Source organism: Tripterygium wilfordii, chromosome 14, assembly GCF_013401445.1.
Source record: "Tripterygium wilfordii isolate XIE 37 chromosome 14, ASM1340144v1, whole genome shotgun sequence".
Lineage (NCBI taxonomy): Eukaryota > Viridiplantae > Streptophyta > Magnoliopsida > Celastrales > Celastraceae > Tripterygium > Tripterygium wilfordii.
The window spans coordinates 501890-523316 of record NC_052245.1 but is presented as its reverse complement, the minus strand read 5'-3'; the positions used below and the strand labels follow the sequence as shown (position 1 = coordinate 523316).

General features: G+C 37.4%; 2 protein-coding genes and 1 pseudogene across 7 annotated transcripts; 1 reads left to right on the top strand and 2 right to left on the bottom strand.

Moving 5' to 3' along the window:
* The first annotated feature begins 884 nt into the window (after positions 1-884).
* Positions 885-8550, top strand: LOC120015228 (kinesin-like protein KIN-7H). 5 transcript variants are annotated; one of them, XM_038867535.1, is made up of 15 exons: positions 885-1162; positions 1607-1822; positions 2379-2610; positions 2985-3074; positions 3173-3273; positions 3377-3490; positions 3566-3647; positions 3728-3795; positions 3890-3955; positions 4041-4165; positions 4587-4923; positions 5936-6040; positions 6154-7110; positions 7401-7792; positions 7903-8550. In XM_038867535.1, exons 3-15 carry the CDS (start codon positions 2400-2402, stop codon positions 8252-8254), a joined length of 3000 nt encoding a protein of 999 aa, XP_038723463.1. In that variant the 5' UTR covers positions 885-1162; positions 1607-1822; positions 2379-2399; the 3' UTR covers positions 8255-8550. The 5 variants fall into 5 exon arrangements, with proteins under 5 accessions (XP_038723463.1, XP_038723461.1, XP_038723459.1 ...); XM_038867533.1 differs by having other exon boundaries at positions 887-1162; positions 1607-1817; positions 7395-7792; XM_038867531.1 differs by having other exon boundaries at positions 887-1162; positions 7395-7792.
* A 1301-nt stretch (positions 8551-9851) lies between these two features.
* On the bottom strand, positions 9852-14552 carry LOC120015096 (annotated as a pseudogene).
* Positions 14553-17007: 2455 nt separating this feature from the next.
* On the bottom strand, positions 17008-20423 carry LOC120015485 (NAC domain-containing protein 37-like). 2 transcript variants are annotated; one of them, XM_038867936.1, is made up of 4 exons: positions 20163-20423; positions 18945-19125; positions 18522-18793; positions 17008-17815 (listed from the first exon to the last, which is right to left on the bottom strand). In XM_038867936.1, exons 2-4 carry the CDS (start codon positions 19105-19107, stop codon positions 17141-17143), a joined length of 1110 nt encoding a protein of 369 aa, XP_038723864.1. In that variant the 5' UTR covers positions 19108-19125; positions 20163-20423; the 3' UTR covers positions 17008-17140. The 2 variants fall into 2 exon arrangements, with proteins under 2 accessions (XP_038723864.1, XP_038723865.1); XM_038867937.1 differs by lacking the exon at positions 20163-20423 and adding an exon at positions 19284-19322.
* Positions 20424-21427: the final 1004 nt, after the last annotated feature.

Here is a 21427-nt window from a genome sequence, read left to right as displayed (position 1 = left end):
CATTAAAAGCATTCATCCTCTCTAATTCAACCACCCTAACACAATTTCAAGGCCGTCGTTTTAATCGTAAGAACTACATTGTTGCACAAACTATTAACTACAAAATTTTGTTTGAAATCAAATAAATTTAAATGGCATCGAAGTATAGTCTCGATCCTAAGACCTCAACCCATTTGGATCACCTATTGTTGGACTTTTAAGATGTTCTTATGGATGGACCATCCACAAGGTGAGAGTGGTACTATATGGACCTTAATTAACTTGTATAGTCCATTTTTTAAACCTCGCATGATCTAACCCACAAGTGCAGAGGAGTGTTAGAAATACAAAATATCTCATATCGATTAGGTGAGAGCCAATCGAGTGTTTTATAAGTTTGAACTTAAATCCTCCCAATTGTAGATGACCCTTTTAAGGACAACTGGACGGATCTTATGGCCTAGACCAGACAACGCCTCTACAAATGGATTTAGTCAAACATTTCTCTCATCTTCCTACTTCTTTTTCTTGTCCCTCTCAAAAAATTTTCAAATTATAAATTAAATTTCATATAAAAAATAAAAGATTCTGACTTCAATCTATCCACCTAACACAAAATAAAAAAAAATAAAACACACAAAATAAAATTGATATTTTTATTTTATATAATAATTCATAAATAAGGGAAGTCAATCTGTCAATGGAAGCTTACAAGGCATGTAGTAAAGCAGGCCTGGCCCAGGTTAGAGGCACAGTTGCTTTCGTTATGGCCAATAGTCCATCACATATATATTAATTAATCTGTAATTAACCAAGCAGAGGCGTGGTTTGGAAGCAAATTAGGTACAGCTTTATGGCTCGAGTAGTAATTTCGCGGTTGTTATTAGCATTAACGTCCTACTTAGCGCGGTTGTTTGGCTAATAATGCAGTTTAATAAAGAAAGCTTAAGCAACCTAAGACAAAAGCAGCAGTAACGCCATAACTACTCCGTGATGATATGCGTGAATATAAGACCCCGTCATTTTGTTACCAATCATAGGAAAACCACTGAATTTTTCACTCTCTGCTTTGAATATTGGAGAGGCTACAATTGTCAAGTTTTCTCTTCGCTCTCGAAGATCTTGTTAGTGGAGGTCGTCTCTTCACTGATCATGACTGGACGTCAGATCACAGCTGCATGAGGTGAGATGATGTACAGAAGTTCTTTTGTGCTTCGTTTGTTATTTGTTTTTTTTTCTTATTTCGAATTTTCGCGTTCTTCTTGTTATTTTCGTCGTTGATTTTTCGAAAATGCTCGTCAAATCCCGAGAGAATGTCACGGAATTCGAGAAGAGTAGGAAGATTTATGAGTCATTGTTTCCAATCGGATTTGATTTGTGAATTCCATTCCTATGAACTTGAAATCGGTTATTTTAGTTGTTTAGCGACTTCAGATGCGACGAAAGATGAATCTATTAAGAGTTTCGTTGTTTTCTTAGCTGATGCAACCAAACACAGTCTTGTGGATGCTCAAATTTGCTTTGATGCTATCGTTTTCTGACTTTGGACAGATTTTCTTGCTAAGTCCTTGAAAGTCTTGTTTTGGTTTTGATTTCTGAATTGTCTATTTTTTGGAATCCTTGTCAGGATTAGCTGGAAACTCGTTAATGGAGGGCCAAATTTAGACGTCTCTGAAACCGACAAAAATCTGAAGAAAGAAAATCCAAATCCATTCACGGTTTGTCCGCGAATATAGATTTCTCTCTGCACAGCACTGCACTGCACATGGAGTCAGGGAAGAATCTCCGGGAGACCTCAAACATTCTTCGGAAGGGACTCTGAATTTTCAATCCTCAACGTCTGGTATTCCTTACATTCACTTTTTTTTTTCCTGTAAGTTTTTTATAAGAAAAACTTTCTAATTTTCTAATTGCTGTAACATGGCAACAGCGTTTCGACAGTCTGTTATCCGGGACCATCTAAGAAAACGCCAAATTCTCTAATAAATTACTGCTTGTTTTGTGCGGAAGAACTGTATGCTCATGATTTGGGATTTAATTGGTCTGGCATTATTTAAATTATAGAAGATAAGAGACTGGATTCCTATTTTTTAATATGTTATTCGTCTGCTCGGGGTGAATCACTTAACAAAATGTCAGTGATAGCAGGGTCAGACCATGATTAGTTTTTCAGTAGATCATGATTATGGGTGTAAAAGTTGGGTGGCCCTAATGTTTTGCATGAACCCAACACTTGCTTTGATACTATGCATCTTAATACATTAATTGAATTTTGAAGAGAGTTTTAGCAAGGTGAAGAAATGAGGAGGAATATATATGTGCATTGCCTTTATTAGAATGCATTTAGTTCTCTTTCTGTGGTCTCATTTTGAGGAATGTTGGGAGGTTCGTTTGCGCAGAAGCGGGAGAGGAGGTCAGAGATGGGGGCGGTCGCTGGGGAGGAGCTAATGCAAGCACCAAGCGGCCTTGATGAGAGAATTCTAGTTTCAGTTCGCGTACGGCCTTTGAATGTAAAGGAGACTGCAAGAAATGATGTGTCTGATTGGGAATGTATCAATGATACCACCATCATATACAGGAACAGCCTCTCAGTTTCAGAGCGCTCCATGTATCCAACTGCCTATACCTTCGGTAAGGAAGTGATTACATTTCAATTCAGTACCTTCTGAACCATTGTCTTTTTCTTCCCCATTTGTGGGTCAAGCTGATCAAGATGAGAGGCAGCCGGCATGGCTGTCAAAAATGGGCAACATAGGGAGTTCAGAAATTCGTGGTTATCTTTTCTATATATCAGAATTTGAATGGGCTCATTTTCTTCCTACTTTAAGTCAAGGAATTGATAACTATGAGTGAGTAAATGTCATATTGATTGAGTCTGCTGTTCCAGAAGTGTCCATATGGAAAGCATTTTGTACTTTGTATTTGACAGCCTACCAGTTTTTCTTCTTTCCTTAAAATCCATCTAATGCCGTTCTATTCTTTGTTTCCCGTATTCTTTGTTCCAGACAGAGTATTTAGCCCTGATTGCTCATCAAGACAGGTGTACAAGGAAGGTGCCAGGGAAGTTGCTCTTTCTGTTGTTAGTGGTATAAATTGTAAGTACCAATTTTTTTTTTCATTATTTTCCCTCAGTCTTGTTTTCACAAACTCTCATGGAATTCCATAACAATTTTTTTTTTCTTTTCCATATCAGCAAGCGTTTTTGCTTATGGACAAACAAGCAGTGGAAAGACATACACCATGAGTGGCATCACTGAGTATGCCATAGCAGACATTTATGACTACATAGACAAGGTGATAAAAACATAAAGATCTTATATGCTTTCTCTTACATTTATTATTGATTTGTATGCTTCATAGGTTTCATTGTGTTTGATGATCTTCGCATTATTTATAGCACAAGGAAAGAGAATTTGTATTGAAGTTTTCTGCCATGGAGATCTACAACGAGTCTGTCAGAGATCTCCTCAGCGCAGATAGCTCCCCACTTCGACTTTTAGATGATCCGGAGGTGAATTTGATTTTTGGTGAGGTACATAATTATTTTATTTACTTTTAATCACAATAACAGTTAGTTGCTTGACAGAAAGGAACCATTGTTGAGAAACTCACTGAGGAAACTTTAAGGGATTGGAATCACTTCAAAGAACTTCTATCCATCTGCGAAGGTACTTTCCTGACTAGTTTTGATTTTGCCAGATGGTTTGTGGCTCAATGTTTAGTTTGATGTCCTACTACACTTTTCCAGCTCAAAGACAAATAGGGGAGACTTTGCTGAATGAAACAAGCTCCAGATCTCATCAGATCTTGAGAGTGGTATGACTGTCTGATTACTTCAACCAAATATCTTAAATATAGCATTGCTTTAAAACAACCTGGCAGCCCCTATGATTTTTATATGTCCTCTCAGAGTATTGAAAGTTCTGCATTGGAATTTTTGAGCAACGACAAATCCAGCATGCTTGCAGCCACTGTGGTATAGTGCATGAATTGATTATAAACGGTATTACAGCGAACACAATATTTAAAACCATTTAGATGATATTTCTCTTTCTGTGCAGAACTTTGTTGATCTAGCAGGCAGTGAGCGCGCATCTCAGTCATTATCTGCTGGCACACGGTTGAAAGAAGGCTGTCACATAAATCGAAGTTTACTGACACTTGGAACTGTTGTTCGTAAGTTAAGGTAAGCTTAAGCAGTTTATTATTAATTTCGTCAGTACAACTTGAGTATCTTTATTGATTACATGAAAAAAAGTTATTTGGACATAGTGGTGTATTAAATAGCTGAACAATTTTGCAAGGTTATAGTTGGAACGCATTTCTCAATTTTCATCACATCTATCCTGTGCAGATATATTTGAAGAAGTACAATGACATATTTGACATCATATGTGCACTAGTCACTGCTTCTAGTATTATGTATGATTGACTGCAATGAAAATCATCATTGTCTTTTCATATGCCCATCCTATCTGTCAATACAATAGATATCATCTTTATAGTGCTTATTCTTTGTCCTTCTCTGTTTCTTTATTTTCGTGTTAGTATGAAATGATAATTGTTGAATCTATCAGTATATCACGCAACTATGTGGTTGACTGCAGCAAAGGAAGAAATGGGCATGTTCCTTTCAGAGATTCAAAGCTAACCCGCATACTGCAGTCCTCATTAGGAGGCAATGCTAGAACTGCCATCATTTGTACCATGAGCCCTGCACGAAGCCATGTTGAGCAATCAAGAAACACACTCTTGTTTGCAAGCTGTGCTAAAGAAGTGACGACTAATGCACAGGTGAATGTAGTTGTAACTGATAAAGCATTGGTTAAGCAATTGCAGAAGGAATTGGCTAGGCTGGAGAGTGAGTTAAAAAGTTCAAGACCAACTTCAACTACATCTGATTTGGCTGCAAAACTGCAGGAGAAAGACCTTCAAATTGAAAAGGTGATGAAAGTAGGTTATTGGCATATGTTTTAGTAACAATTAAATTTTGTGAGCACCATTCCTGTAGAATTATCCATATACGAAGAAAATTCTAAGGTTTTTTTTTAATCATTTTGGAGTTCTAGATCACTCTCCATGCACTAGGTGCATTTGCCTGCTAGAGCCTAGCTGCTACTGCTTCTTATTCTCTTTAGGTTTGTCAAACACATAAATTATAGAGAATCTTCTTATGCTATTACGGCATCATTGTCTCAATTCTCCATCTTCTCCAAATATGCAAAATATATATATAAAAAAAAAAACTATAGGAATTCTTTTTTGTTTACATATGCAATTATATTAGTAATTAGATTGAAAGAGATAAGAAGGCTATAAGTTCTCTCCTTTTTTGAAAAATGCATGTACCTTTTTTACTTCTATCAATTATTTTTTCAATATAAAAAAACATGTGACCTAGTGGTAGAGTTGTACGCGTGCAACCTAGAGGTTATAGACTTATAGGTTCAATTCTAGAAACAACCTATTCACATATTATATGGGGATAAGGTCTGCGTACATTCTACTTGTCCCCAACCCCACCCACTATGGGAGTTTGTGCACGGGAGTTGTTTATCAATTATTTTTTCAATCATATGCAGAGGAAACTCCTTCCGGGCCCTCTCAGACCTCCCAACCACCCGTAGAAACCTCCCTTTTTGATGTGATAGCATTATGCTTTTCTGTATTGGAACAAATACAATTTGGCTTGAGGCCTATAACCACAGCCTAATAGTTTACCCCTGCAGAATGACACTGCAGAGTCAAAAAAAATGTTGTTATAAACCTTTACTGTCAGGATTAGCTAATGCCAAAACATGTGTAGTTCTTCTTGAGAACTTAGCTTAATTAGATGCAGATAATAATCCGAACACAATTTTGTATGAACGTATGCAGGCACAATTTTGTTCATAGATGCTTCTGGTACTGACTTTCTTATTGTTTCAATCTTGAAGTTTTCTGTCTCTTCATGCAGCTAGAAAAAGATGTAATGGAGCTGACTCGGCAGCGAGACCTTGCACATGCTCATGTTGAAGATCTGCTGCAAGCAGCTGAAGATGATGAACCTTCAATAGTATTGGTATGTGCTGCATTTCCCCTCATTTTGGATGGGTGGGGGATAGAGATTGATGTATTCAGATTTATCTATATGTGTCTTCAGTGTTCATTGTCTTATTCCTCTATTTCCTCCAGCAGGAAGATCATCGGTACCCTAAATTGCGAGTACGAAGTTCTCGGAAATTTGACAATTCAATGTTGGAGTTGCCCATTTATGTGAACCCTAGATGCCTTGATGGTAGTGTCGGGTCTTTTGATGCATCTCAGTATTCAGATGGGCATAGTAGTCGCTCTGATGACAGTTTTATCCAACTTCCAGAGTTTGAAGGCAACTTTCAACATATCAATTGCTCTCCGCAACTGTCAATTAGTGTTTCTAATTATGGTGAAAATGATCAGCACGGGGAGGATATTGAAGAACCTACTTATGAAATTTCTGAACATCATTGCAAGGAAGTTCGATGTGTTGAGATACAAGAGACAAATCATAACAAGTACAACATTTTAGAGTCTAACAAAAACATGCGTGTTGATTCTAACACCGCATCTCCTGCTCGGACCATAGCTACTTCTGGATTGACGGTTCTTGAGAATGAAGGTACAGCAGATGAAAAAATAGGGTCTCTCAAATGTAAGGATCAGAAACTTTTGAATAGGATCCGTCCTTTAGTTCTCGAGTCTCTTGAAAAACCATGTCCTTACATGCTTGACAAGGATAATTTGTACACCAGCATCTTGAAGTTAACCCGGAGTAGAAGCTGCAAAGCAAGACTCATGTCTAATATGTCCTCACGTTGGTTTGAGAAAACAGATAGTAATGAAAGCACTCCCCAAAATTTGGTTGAGAAAGATTTCACTGGTAGACCTCAGAATTATGAAAGGAAATTGGTAGCATTGCAGTTCGATTTCAATACTGAGGGGTTATCAAGCAATGCTTCACAAAATTCTGTGAGGAGTACTTCGGTCGACGAGCATCAGATGAAAGATGTTGAAATGGTAGATGCTGAGGAGAAAGCCAGACTCTGTAACATAGATGCAGGACCGAAGGAAGTGTCTGATGTTCAGGATGAGAGGCAACTTGGTGATCATCTGGTGAGTCTGTCTTAACTCCTTTGCAACAGCTAAAAGCTAAGCTACTGGGTGCTCTGTCCTGTGGTAATATACTGCATATATTTACATACTACTCTTTTGTTTATGAAAAAAAAACTTCTTTTTTAATAAAAATCTAAAAATTTAATTTGGGAGTGTGTATGGTGGGGTGTGTGTGTGTGTGGGGGGGGGGGAGGGGGTACTATTTTCCTTAGTTTGGAACTTGACAAAATTCTAATGAATTTCTATCTATTCATTCAGCTTACATGGAGTGTTATGGATGTTAGGTACAGGAGACAGAACCAAAGACCATTGTACCTGATGAGAGGAATGTGAAAGATGTTGGTTTGGAACCAGTACAGAATGATGTAGGAAGTCCTTCAGAAATGAAGAGGCTCCCAAAAGATGCAAGAGATGTTGGCTTGGACCCAATACAGGATGAATCAAGAAGTCCCTTGGAGTGGCCTTCAGAATTCAAGAGGCTCCAAAGAGAGATTATTGAACTGTGGCATGCTTGCAATATCTCTCTGGTTCACCGAACATTCTTCTTCTTGTTATTTAAGGGTGAACCGACAGATTCTACCTACATGGAGCTCGAACTCAGAATGCTCTCTTCCCTTAAGGAAACGTATTTTAAGGAGAACAATGCTCTAGATGATGGTCAAACGCCAACACTTGCTTCAAGGTGCACTCATGTTATCTCATTTCATCAACAAGGTTTCTCTTGATTGTTACATTTGTATCCCTCAGATAGGCATTTGTTATCTCAGCTTGATATGTTTCTTTCATGAACAGCATGCGGGCTTTACGTCAAGAGAGGCAGACGCTGAGCAAGCAAATGCATAGGAGGCTTTCTAGAGAAGAAAGAGAGAATCTTTTCCTTAAGTGGGGTATCAAGTTGAATTCAAATCATAGAACATTGCAGTTGTCCCACCGCTTGTGGACTAATACAACAGATATGAAGCACATTACAGAGAGTGCCACCATTGTTGCAAAGGTTGTTGGTTTTGTACAGCCAGGAAAAGCTTTCACGGACATCGCTGGGCTCAACTTCGCACAGGAAAGCACAACCAGAAAATATTCTATTTGGATGCGCAATTTAATGAAGCCTAAACTTATGAAGCGCAGCATGATGTCCCTCTTGTAAGGTTAGAGTTCAAATTTATGAGTTCTTTTTTTGTGGTTAATTGTTGGTCTCAATTAACACGTACAGTTTCACTCTTAACAAATCTTCACCACCCACGTTCTAATTCACTGGATTGGTTTACGAAATCTTGTAATTAGTTTCTGCTAAAGGTGGTGCGTAATTGTAATGCTGTTGTTTTCCTTCTGTTTTGTAAACTGCTACTCCAATAGCAAATAATACTCTGAGAGAAATGTACCAATACGAGAGTTTAATGTGTTACATTACATATTGCGAGCCCTTGACTGTTGACATTTGGTTCCTGATCTCTCTCGGTTGTGCTGTCTGCTTGTTTCCTTAATTGGGCCCAATCGATGGGCTTATGGGCCAGGTCATGGCTTCCACTGTCCATTTGGGCTTGAAAGGTGCAGCCATTTTTAGACTTAAGGACAAGTTCTTTTTGCATTGAGCCCGGGTCAAGGGCCAAGCCCGATGATGGACTCTATGGGCCAGGTCATCGAATCAGGGGTTTTGCAGTATTTCGGCTTGAAAAGTGGAGCCATTTTTAGGCTTTAAAGTCAAGTTTCTTTTGCTGAAGTTAGGTCTATTATAAAATATTTGACCCATATTTTCCTTTCAAAAAATTATTTGTACTTTTTCATGTACTTGGCATTTCTGTCCCTACTAATCAGTAATCACACACTCACCCACGTGACCGTCGGCTAAACAAGAAAACACACATAATAACAAGACCTGAAACTGATAAGATCAGCTCCTTTATTGGTTATTTAGTTATTTGTTTGTATTGATGTCCTTTTAGAAGGTCAACCAACCCAATCCATCAATTACACCGGATTAGATCAGCTCCTTTATTTCTTTTTTAATTTTTGGTTGGGTGTTTCGATCATCAGAGTGGTTATAAATTTCACTTTCAAAAGCACAAGATAAAGTGGCGTGGCAAACATACTCGTACCAGAAGAATGAGAATCCCAAGACAATCATAGATTTCTTACCAGCTATAACTGCATGCCACCGTTGATCAGCTTTACGGGCAGATAACATTTCTCACTATATAAAACAAGGTAGCACCAGTGAGCACCAAATTCCTCGAACTCTCCATATGGGTTGGCACAAACTAGTTTACAGTAACTTCGGCCTCCTTTTTCTTTTCATTTTTTTAAAATTTTTACAGTTTTTTTTTTTTTTTGATACTAGGGAGAGGGAATACCCACAGACAAATCAAATGATTAAACCTCTACTTGCAAGACCCGCCTAAGCCAAGCAACTCCAATAAAATCCTCCCAAAGCAGACCTTGAATGCCAACAATAGGATGCTGAAGAATCGTTAGCCCATTGCCATGGTTGAGAGACTCAGATGCAAGGAAATCAGCAACCCGATTCCTTTCTCTATACACGTGAATTACTTTCACCTCCCAAGCTTGATTTACAAGCTTCCGGCACACACTAATCAAATTGGAAAGAGAGAGTTGTGGAACACTCTGCTTATTTAGCCAATCCACAACCATAGAGGAATCTGTCTCCAAAATAACTTGACGAAAGCTCTCTTCCCAAGCTATACGAAGCCCATGAATCGCTGCCCAAAGTTTGGTACATAATAATGCATCACGAATCATTCATTGCTGTTTAATAAATAATAATGTACCACTGTGGTAAACTATATTCTCCTCCATCAAGTGGTGAGACATTTCAGCGTCAAAGTGACTAGGTTTGTCCAAATCAAAATAAAAAAATCCATAATCCAGAGGACTAAATCAAGGATTCAATCTCTCAACTATTAAGCGACAAAGCTTGTACTCCTCCAAAGCCCAAACTATAGAGTATAGCCGACTTAATATAATTATAAAATAGCAGACATGCAGTTCTTGCTTAAGATTTCAGATATACTTACAAATCGACTAAACCTTCATCAAAATCGAGCACAAGACGACAAAGAACAAGGAGAAATCCCTGTTAAATACTTCAATTAGGATTTAGGTATACTAGTATGCCTTAGATTGCTATCGCTGAACATCCTAGAATCCTAGCCAAGCAGCCTCAAATTGCCTTTCCACTTTAATTAGCTACCTTAGTATGACTTTTCCCTGATTGCTAAGCCTGCACATCCTAGTTTCATTTCACATTTGCCAAAACAAGACAATCAATCCTTTCAATCCTTTTCTTTCTTTTAATCTTTAATGATAAACCCTATTAGCGGATTAAAAACATCCGTTGCCTTCCCAGCAACTCCAAATCATTTCACTCGAATGGACCAACTGACGTCTTCCCTGCGCTAGCAAAACTATTCTCGACACAATTAGGATTTTATTAACTTTAGAAAAAAAAATCCACCTGTGACACGTATCTGCCTTTCCGCATTAATCATGGGCTTATAACGATGCTCCCAACCCCTCCCCTTTCCCTTCAAAGAAAAAAGGAAAAGGAAGAAAAGAGAGAGATTAGATATAGGAAGGAAGGAATGCAAGATTTAACTACTTTAGACAAGATATTGACAGTGCACAGCCCAATTAACTACTACTCGTCTCATTACATTAAAGTTTAAGATGCCTACCTCCACCATTTTGATGAATTTCCGTTATGCTGACGCCTGACGGGTACATAAAATATCACAGCACTGCTGTTCATCTGAGAGGTTCAAAACATAACAATGAGATAATATGATCTACAATCACTTTGTTTCATGCGGAGTCTACAATGGAAAATGATAAATAGCCGCACTAATGAGTATCTAATCATAAAATACATGTTCCTTAGCCTCCAATTGAATGCCTAGCAAGCACTACTATTGTTTTCAGTTGTCTGCGACCAAGAAGATCATCTTGTGTACATTTGATGTAAAATGACAAAAAAACTTTTAAAAGTTACAATAGCCATGTCAGCATTGATGGAACATTGGAACCAGATTGAATTATCAACAAAATTTAAAATTTTAATTGAACATCTCAAAGTACAAGCACCAAATTGAACCTAGAATCTAAGTCGAAGGACAGAGGGTGCCTAAGAAAGAAGAAAAGAAGAGGTCAAGAACATAAAGATTCAGAGAGAGAATAAGAAAAAGGTGACTCACTAATCACTATTGTCAAGGACTTACGCAGCCATATAGTCAAATATCGCACCCCTAAGAACATCAGGATTTTTGGCTGATGAGATGGTCATAAACAAGCAAAACTTGAGGCAAACAGTAATATAGCTACTTTGGGGGGGGGGGGGACAGTAATATAGCTAAAGTCACCATCAAGTCATCAAACATTACAGAGACAGTGAGATGGGTGAAACATGGAAACCTAAGGTACTTCTTACATAGACCTTATAACCCAGAAATATAAACAAGAAAAGAATCACACAAAACAACACCAATGGACAAGGCTCCCGCAGTGAGTGGGGTCAGGACAGGCAAGATACACACATGGGTGGATCCTCAAAGGAGTTTGTTGCCTCACCCCACATAATATGTGGGGAGGTTGTTTCCAAGAATTGAACCTTGTAACCTCACCCTTTCAACTCTATCACTTGGCCATATGTTCACCTATAAACAAGGGAAGAATCACAGAAGATAAAAAGCACAGAGAAAACAATTTCATGTAGGCAAGATAGAAAACAAGATAAGGAGAGATGGATTTGAGAGAGCAGGGAAGCCACAGACTTTTTTATCCAACTATTTGATCAGAAGTGAGATAATTTATACTTAGAAACAATAAACAAACACATCGAACTGTTTTGCAATGAAAACTACAAACAATTGTTTGATATTAAGCATACATCAAATAGAAAAAAACAAGCTTCACTTCAAAGAAATGCTTTGGCAAAATTATATCACCAGCATGATAAAGATACATCCAAGAAACCGCATGCATAACAAATAACTTGACATAATATTAGCTACACCAACCTCAGTAATGGAAGCAATCTCACACATTAACAGGCCTTCTACTCTACTCTGGATTGACCAGCTCGGGAAGAGAGGATGATCCCAACAATAAGGTCATATAAACCCAATGCTGCAGCAAACATAAGAATGAGAATCATTCCAAAAAAAGCTTTGGCTGCTGTGCAATAGCCCTGCAAAGCTAGAATAATATTTCAGCAAAGCCCATGCAATAACATTCATAAAGTTAGAATTAACTCTAAAAAAAAAGAATTAAAGCTGATGACAAATAACTTAGCAAAGCCCAGCCTAAAATCTAGCAAAGTATGAAGTTGCAACTAAGAGGGTCTTGGTGGAAGAAATATGTGACGGAAGAATTTACAAGAAATGTGACATTACAATATGAACAGCATGAGATTCAATGTAATTGCATATACTGTTCGGTTTTTGTGCTTAGTGAATTTTCTGGACTTATGTTGGATTGAGGGATTAGAGCTGGACCTCTGCCTACAAAAAGGGGATAGAAACCGTCTACCTCCTATGTGGAAGAGTGAGAAGATCTCCTTTTCCTTCTGTCCGCTAGGTTATCTGTGCTTTGCTCAAAGGAATATGACTTAGCTACCAGAAAAGGCCAACTGGACAGTTATATTTTATGCCTTTGGAAAAAGAAAGGGGCAAGCATAATTAAGTTCAAACTACATCATGCCAAAAATACTACATATTAATCAGTAACAACACATGTACTTGATGCCCCGCCCAAGAAAGAGACCCAAGTCCTAATAGCCCGGCTAAATGGTGATTCAACATGGATTCTACATCTTGGAACCAAGCCAATTTTAGAGCAGCATTGTGATGCTATGCACACTAGATGATGGGGGTATAAAATTATAAATAGTCCACAGTCAGACTAACAGAGAAAAACCAAATCATTATATACAACAAAGCATATGGAAACTGAAGTTCTACACTTCTACTTTTACTTTCCGCTCAAAGGAAACTTGTCTCAGCATGAAATGCATGCACATGCCGAATCCAAAGCCTTGAAAATCCAAATGGAACCATCCAAACGAGTTTTGATTCAGGTTAACAACTTGAATGAATCTACAACTCTATCATTTAAGAATATATAAACATAAATAACTATTGGCATTTATTCCTTTTGTAATTTATGTAATCGTCTAACTTGCAAAAAAATAACTTTAAAAGTGAAGAAAACCATCAAACTAAAATCAGTGCATATCTCATAGACGAATTCCATAACTGAGATTCTAGACAACAAAAAGGCCAATGACATTTATTCCTTTTGTCACTTATGTAATAGTCTAACTTGCGAAAAAATAACTTGAAAAGTGAAGAAAACCATCCAACTAAAATCGGTGGATATCTCATAGACGGATTCCATAACTGAGATTATAGTCAACAAAAAGGCCAATTAAGCCTCTATAACTCTCCTATCTAGAATTCAGTGTCATCAATAACAAGATACACCTAATGCCTACAATCTACATAATGGCAGAAACTATTCCATGATCATGCTTCTCTATTCACTTTGATTCCGAATCACACAAACAAGGCCTACCATAGTCCAAAAAGAGCTACAAGCATATTAGAATCGAATTTCTGATTCAATATAACAGCTATTTAAGCTCAATAAAATGCGCAGGAAGACAAAGTATTAATAGGAGGAAGTGAGCAGCATCGCCGACAATTCCAATAGTCATACCGGCAGATAGACCAGTAAGACCACAAGCGAGACCAGAGGAAAGGTAGTATAGCCATCGAAGAAGTAACACGAATTGGCCTTAGGGTTAATTCTTGTACTACTAATGACAGCAATGATCAAACCTTACCGTAAATACCTAATCCTCCCGCCACAACAACTGGCACACTATCGATTTCATTACCAGCTCCGTCCTAATCACTTCCATCGAAGCCACGCCCACGCCGCTCTTCTCCGTACCATATGCAGCTCCCATACCTACACAAATCTTTAGTTTCACTTGATACAAATGAAAAATAGCATATGAATTAGGTATTCTTACATGAGAAAACGAGCGCAGCTGCAGCGCAGAGGAAGCCGAAAGAAGGGGGCAGTCTCATCGCCGCTGAATGTCGATGAAATTTTCTGATTACGTCTTGTTCCAGAGTGAGAGATCGCGAGTTCGAATTTGATCGCCCGGGAGCGGGAGAGAAATTTGGTCCACTTTTCAGTGTGTCCCGCGACTGCGAGAGTTGGATTCACGTGACGTGAGAAAGATACGTATGCCTACTGCCTGCCTGCCCGCCTGGCTTTGTTTGGGCCTCTAGAATTGGGCTTCAGACATCACTTGCATTGACTTGAGGCCAGTTGGACTCACTGACTCAGTCGTTTATGAATTGAACAATCTTGAAGTTGTTGCCCAAGATGCTCCTAGAGAAGGGCTGGACCAGTTGGCCCATTTTTGAACTATCGGTGTCATCGTCACACAAGCCTTTTAAGATAGAACCATTGTTTGGTTTATGCAGTAGAAATCTTTGAATATAAATGGTGGGATATTTAACTATAACTAGAGATAATTAACCAAATGACTTGTAACCTAATCAATAACGCATATGAACGATAGTATGGATTATGGACTGAATTTCAGTACCAGAAACTCTAAACCTATTTTTTGGGTTTAAGAAGATTGAATAAAGAATTGCAAGCTGAGACAAAATTAGCAACACATTTGACATTTAAAAAAAAGGCAACAATAATGTTGAAATTCTCAACCCAAACATATTGAAAATATTGTCGTCTCTGAGTTACAGACTCGCATGGATTTGTTATTCATGGGAAGTAGCCAATGGTACTTTGGCTCAGAAAACGTGTCTTCAATGTGAGGGGAGCTGAATTTTATTTATAAATTACTTAGTTAGGTTATGTTAAACCTGAAATTTTTAGTCTTGACAAATAATAACTATGAAATTGGTGATAACTCATTAAACTTTGAGAAAAGGTCTAATTAGTGGAATGGGGAGGGTTTGTGCTAATAAAGGATATTATATCTACTATCTTGTCCGTGCACTTTGGGGTTTCGGTTCCTATGGACATTGGATTTTCTCGCGGGTTTATCCTTCCCAATAAGAGCAAATGGGCTAAGCTCAACTTACTAGGGTTTAGAAAAAGGTATAGTTAGTGGAATGAGGGATGACTTGTCATTATAATTTATAAAAGATATTAGATCCACCTATCTTTTCGATCGATGTGGGATTGTAACAGAAAGTGTTGTTCTACTATCTTCTGATCTTGAGTGTGTGTGCGCCCTTATGGTTTGCATGAGGGAGCTGAATAGAAAAAGATGGTGTTGTTGCGTGCCATGACTGGCATCATACTGTTCTCCAAAAGGACAGGGAGCTTTGTTTATAGTCAACTATTCTACTAATTACATGCCCTGGCCTCTCCCTCTTCTTATTCTCGCAAAAAAAAGCTTGAAAGATTAACGTGGACTCTCCTGGAGGTAGGTCCATTACGAAGCTCAAACCCATCCAAAGCCTCAACATGTACAGTGACAGCATATGTTTTATATCTTGTTAACAGTCAAGTGTAACAATCACAATAATTATAAAGAGTTTCATTTCTTTTTGGGTTTACAGTGATTATTCAATTCAAGCACATGGTTTCTTTACACTCATTTGATGCAATGTGATTGGTCGAGCGTCTCATGGTCTGCTGAGCAGGACATAGTGGCGTGGGGGTCCAACTATTTTGACATGCAAAGTAACTAAAAGCTACCTAGCATGGTAAAAGCTTTGTGACATGGTAGAAGATGTAAGTGTGGTAAATCGCCCTAACTTTTTTCTTTTTTTTTAGTGATCGCCCTAAAAGATTCATCTATAAAATTTATCACCATCGTCTGTAAACGTAGATTAAATTGGTCGAACCAACATAAATTTTATCTCTTGTGTGATTGATCTTGATTTTTTTTCTTTCTATTTCTCTATTTTTTACGCGTGAATATCTTGAGCTGTTTTCGCACAATAACAAGAGGTTTACCTCATTACATATGGTTTCCTTTATCTTTATCTTTTGTTGTTTTTGGGATCAACAAATTGGTCCACACTTTGTTAGTGTGAAAAGGTGGTGTCGTGGATGTAGGTGTTTGCCCAATCAGAGAATCATTTTGGGCACAAACATACATTCAAAAAGCACATGAAAATGTGTCCGAGGATTAGTAGAATATATATTATATGGCAGAAAGATAATTATAATTATCTCTTAAATTAGGTACTCTTGATTTAATTAGACAAACTTGATCAGTTCGCTCATAATTAGTAGCTCTCAGTCCAAAGGACAAACTGAAAATTAATTAATTAATTAATGTGGAAATAAGAGAGAGTAAATAAAGACAAAGCATGCTCAACAGGGGCCATTGGTGCACCACGCATGCTAGACAATTAACGGGCCCACCAAGCCCACACCGAGGTGTTCCCATGCTTAGACTACGATCCAGTTTATTCAATCAAACCTCTTCTTCTTTCACTCTCAATGTTCCTAAATTCCCAGTACCATGTGTTGCGTCTTTCTTTCTCAACCAGATTCTCAAACCCTAGCCTGTATTGTTTTTGGATTTATGTATCTTTCCACAACAACAACTAATTTCCTAAAAAAAAGGAAAACACAAAAGTTCTATATAAGTCCCTTTGCAATTACCATATATATGGGTTCATCAAGAAGTATTAATGAAAATATTAAGGAATCCAATGTTTTTTTTGTCTCAGTTATCTTAAATGCTATGATAGATGCACATGAATCATAGGGAATCGTGAACCCTAAATGTCCCACATATGAAATCGTGTACGTTGATCTTGACATTTGAGATAGCTGAGACCGTAAGAATTCTGAAGCGCTAAAACTTATGGTGGGCTATGAAGATAGAGAGAAAGGGGAGTTTCTGCACTTATTCAAAACCATATTCTTACAAACGAAAATTTCTTCAAACATTCATAGTATACTACAAATCATAAAACCCTCGTCATATATCCTTAAATAATATATCTATATATCTTCATTTATCATATACGCAGATACCAATATTATCACAGTCCGAGCTTGAACTCAACAACTCAGTAATGAACTGCTCATTGTTTCCTTCGTCTCTTGATAAACCAGTCTGCAATAACAAGATTCCTGCCATTTCATCATTCTCATTACCATTATGTGCTCCAAAGCTTGAAACTCCATCACCACCGCCACCCCCATCGTATCTTTGATCTTCATGACTCAATTGAGATGCAACAAACTTGTCTAGAGCTCTCCAGTCAGTCACTTTGTTCTTGTTGCTGTAATTATCATAACAACCTCTATTCATCTGTTCTTGAAGATCATGTTCTTCATTGTTATTGTTATTATTATTATTCTCCGATGATGAGATGAGAGATATCGAGCTTGACAGCCTCGTCATCAACGGCAGAGATGGGCTCTCAAGCTGAGGTAGCTGTACAAAGCTATCTGGCTGGTGCATGAAGCTCAAGTTTTCTGGTTCTCTTTCTTGCTTGCATAAGTAATTCTGAGCCAAAAAAGTACTCTGTGGCTGCTGCCTTGATATGTAGTCAATTGGGTCAATTACAGAACTTACTCCACTTGTTTCATCATAGAAGTAACCTGAATCCCAGGCTTCAATGCTCTTGGCTTGCCCAGTTGTTCTTTTCTTGAATGCACGACAAACCACCCATCCTTCTTCCTGCATCAATCCCAAAACCATGCATATTATTTTTCAGTTTGAACGTTTGCAAATTTAGTGATCGAGTTGAACTTAGTCAACTTCTTAGTGAACAAAAGTTACATTACTCCTTATTTTTCGACTTCTTGAATATTATTAGGGGTCTTTAGAAGAAGCCCCCTAATATTGTCATTATTGAATTAATTTTTTTGTTTGTTAAAGAGAAGATAATTGAAATAGTAAGAGCGGGGGAGTCAAAGAATCAAAGGTGTTAGAAGCAATTAAGAGGAGAAATGGAATTTGTCCTTTGAAAAACTGAAAGAGGAGGAAAGGACATACACTAGAAAAGGAATGGTGGAGAAAGCTAGCTATTTGCATATATGATTTGAAAATGCTAATAACTTTTGACTTATAGAGAGATGGTGGTGGAAGTCATAGTTTGTAGACGACAAACATTCTTAGACTATAGATAGTTAGTGGTCAATGTATGGAAAAAGCTAAACTAGTACTGGGTCTTTTTGTCTCATGAGCTTCAGAGGGGATTGTGTTGTGGAAAAATCTTACAACACTTTCCATACATGAAACTGATAGTAATTAATGGATTAATTAACTTTTATGTATGGTTACATGAAGACAACCACATTAACCTTTAAAGCAACAAATGATCAATAAGAGATAGAGATTAAAGACATTAATAATAATGCACGATTTGTGTATATGTTCTTGCCTGGGGTGGTCCATTCTCGTCGGATTCAAGACGGTATTCGTGAATGATCCAATCACTTTTCTGTCCATTTGGTGCTCTTCCTTTGTAGAAAACAAGTGTTTTTCTCATCCCAATCAGCTTTGATTTGTCATACACAGCCTTGTCTCTTCCTGTTGCTTTCCAAAACCCTGCCATGGTTGCTCTATTGGTTCGTGTTCCGGTCGGATACTTCTTATCTTTGTGACTGAAGAAGTACCAATCACTCTGCTTCTCGTACCCGATCCGACATTTCTCTGCACCATTTTCCATATTCGGATCTTATAAGAACTAATATGCGAACAATTTTACACGTTGAGTAAATCATCTAGGGTTATAGTGTACGGATGTAAGATAGAAACCCTAAATAGGTAGATATATAGTCTGAGAGAGGAAGAGATTATATACCTTGTAGATCCCATGGTTCAATTCTATAAAGATCAATGTCTCTAATAACATCAAGATCGATCTTCTGTGACTCAACCTTCTTCCTTAGGTAGTATCCAACTAGCTCCTCGTCCGTTGGATGAAACCGGAATCCAGGAGGAACACATGATTCCATTGGCTCCATGATAAGCCCTGGCTGTTACTGCATCAAATTGAACACCACTACAACTATTCAATTTATCGTATTTGAATCATAAAACCAATCTAGCTTTTAAAGAGAGGTTGCTTTGAACAAAAAGTTTAAAAAGGCAAAGATGAAATTTTTTTCAAATTCTAGAAAAAAATTAATAATAATGAAACCTCCATTCGAAAAGGTGACAAGTGTTATTTGGTGGTAAGGAACACTCACTCACACCAATTTATATGAGGCGCGTGTTACATATATATTTGGATGGATGAAAGAAGAAGCGGTGAAAAGGAAAGGACAACTGAATCATGAGAGTTTGGTTTTTTTTTATTATAAAAACAGAGAGAGAGAGAGAGTTCATCTTCAGTTTGTGGAGGGTCATGTAAGAAACGGACAACTAGAGGTTTGTGCTAATGATGTTGTCTTGTGTTGGTGAATGGTCGAAATGATGCATCAAGAACGGGGGTCTCCCTCTTAAACTATTCTATAAAATACCCAACCCAGATCGACCCATAAACCAAAACAAATATATTTTTAAAAAATATATGATAATTTATGTAATATATATGTACATCTAGTAATATATATATATATATATATATATATAATAAACCCTAACAGAGATGACAGACCAAAAAGACTAACGCATAGAAAGACATGTAACAAACAAAATTTTTAGACTCCTTAATTAAACAAGACCCTCCTTTTCACAAGATTCAAACAAATTGACCTCTTAACTTATACAAGATTGGGTACGGTTATTGCGTCAAGGTAGCAATGATGAATTGAACATTCTAAGTTCTAACGATTGTAATATAGCTCTCTTTTGACTGGCCTTCACTCCTCACAACAACTATGACCAATATGACCAAAATCAAGTGAAGTAAGACAAAAACCGATTAGGGTAAAGAATACAACTGCACCTAACTGAAAGTGATGCTCTATCAGAAGACCTAATACACATTGAATTTTATGATGAAAAAGAATGCATGTTTTTCACACGTGATGGGATTGGGTTTGCCGTGAAAAAAAAATCTAGCTTAATTAATTACCTGCCGTCACTGTGAGCGTCGACCGGATTGTTGAGTCTATTAGTAGTATTGGTGGTGGTGGTGGTGGCGGCGGCGTTGATTGGGTTGAGGACAGAAGGAATGAAGAAGAAGGAGACAGAGTACTGAGGAAGAATAAGAAGATGTGAAGTATTAAAATAGGCCCCCAATTTATGAGAAAGTGATAGAGAGAGAGAGGAGAAGAAGACGAAGAAAAATTCCTTCGAGAGAGAGGTGGAGAGAGTGATATAAAAGAAGAGAGGTAGGGGGAGGACCGCTCAATTGCGCATGGGTTTATGGTTGTCCTCTGTTCGTGACGTCACTGCCTATAGCTTCCTACAGAAGCCCACGTAGTACCTTTCCTTTCTTATTCCTTCGTCTCTTGTTATGAGAACTGAGAAGTAAAAATGTCTTTTGCTTCAGGAGTCTAATAACACACTCGTTAAGTTAAATTAAAATTATCTTGCTGCTGCATTTGTCAATAAAATTTTGTACAACAAATCCTTACTGTTTTCTAATGGCAATCCTGCGTGGACAATATCTCAAGTAGATTAGTCCCCAAATCTCTCTAAAATCCTTCTTCTATTTATAAATTTTCAAAGATTTTTTCATTTTGATAAAAAAAAAATTTTAACATCATATGTTCACTTATTGATAACAAATTATTACCACAATCATTTTACATGCACTTGTCTAGTGGCGTTGTTGTATGCTATGATGGCATAAATTAGCCATTATGTGCCTTGGCTAGCTGCTTAATTAATTACTATTGGTTTTTATGAAATAGTTATGCGAATTAAATGTGTAGAATTATTATAAAAAATAACCAAACATGGTATCATTCCATACCATGAATGACCAAACAATATTATAGCATCATCCTTATGTCATAAAGTCAAACAAAACTATTATTACGTTTTTTTTTATGGTAAGACCTACAGTTGCCACCATTCAAGTGTGCACTAGATAAACTCATTGAGTTATTTATTAGCTCACAGAATTATAAATGCCAGACAAACTCATAGAAAATTCATGTTTGAGCTTATGCTTCTGAAAATGATTGAACCTAATGGACATTTTATTACCGGGCCAACACCATAATTGGCAAAACTGTTAGTAGGCTTGACTGAATATAATTTCACAGTATTATTTGATTTTTCCATTTCCGATGTCACATAGTAATTAAAAAAAATAGTCCTTCATAAGAAGTAAGAAATGAAATTAAAAATTTCTTACTAAAGTGATTCCCTTTTTATTATCCTACATTA

What these genes read in the sequence shown, in the direction of transcription:
- LOC120015485 (XM_038867936.1), bottom strand. Translation starts at nt 19,107, where the DNA reads ATGGAGCCAATGGAATCATGTGTTCCTCCTGGATTCCGGTTTCATCCA. An exon ending in TGAACCATGGGATCTACAAG is followed by an intron (nt 18,794 to 18,944) that starts GTATATAATCTC and finishes AAAATGGTGCAG; the next exon opens with AGAAATGTCGGATCGGGTAC. An exon ending in ACGAGAATGGACCACCCCAG is followed by an intron (nt 17,816 to 18,521) that starts GCAAGAACATAT and finishes GGATTGATGCAG; the next exon opens with GAAGAAGGATGGGTGGTTTG.
- LOC120015228 (XM_038867533.1), top strand. Translation starts at nt 2,400, where the DNA reads ATGGGGGCGGTCGCTGGGGAGGAGCTAATGCAAGCACCAAGCGGCCTT. An exon ending in TGTTGTTAGTGGTATAAATT is followed by an intron (nt 3,075 to 3,172) that starts GTAAGTACCAAT and finishes TTTCCATATCAG; the next exon opens with CAAGCGTTTTTGCTTATGGA. An exon ending in TTTATGACTACATAGACAAG is followed by an intron (nt 3,274 to 3,376) that starts GTGATAAAAACA and finishes CATTATTTATAG; the next exon opens with CACAAGGAAAGAGAATTTGT.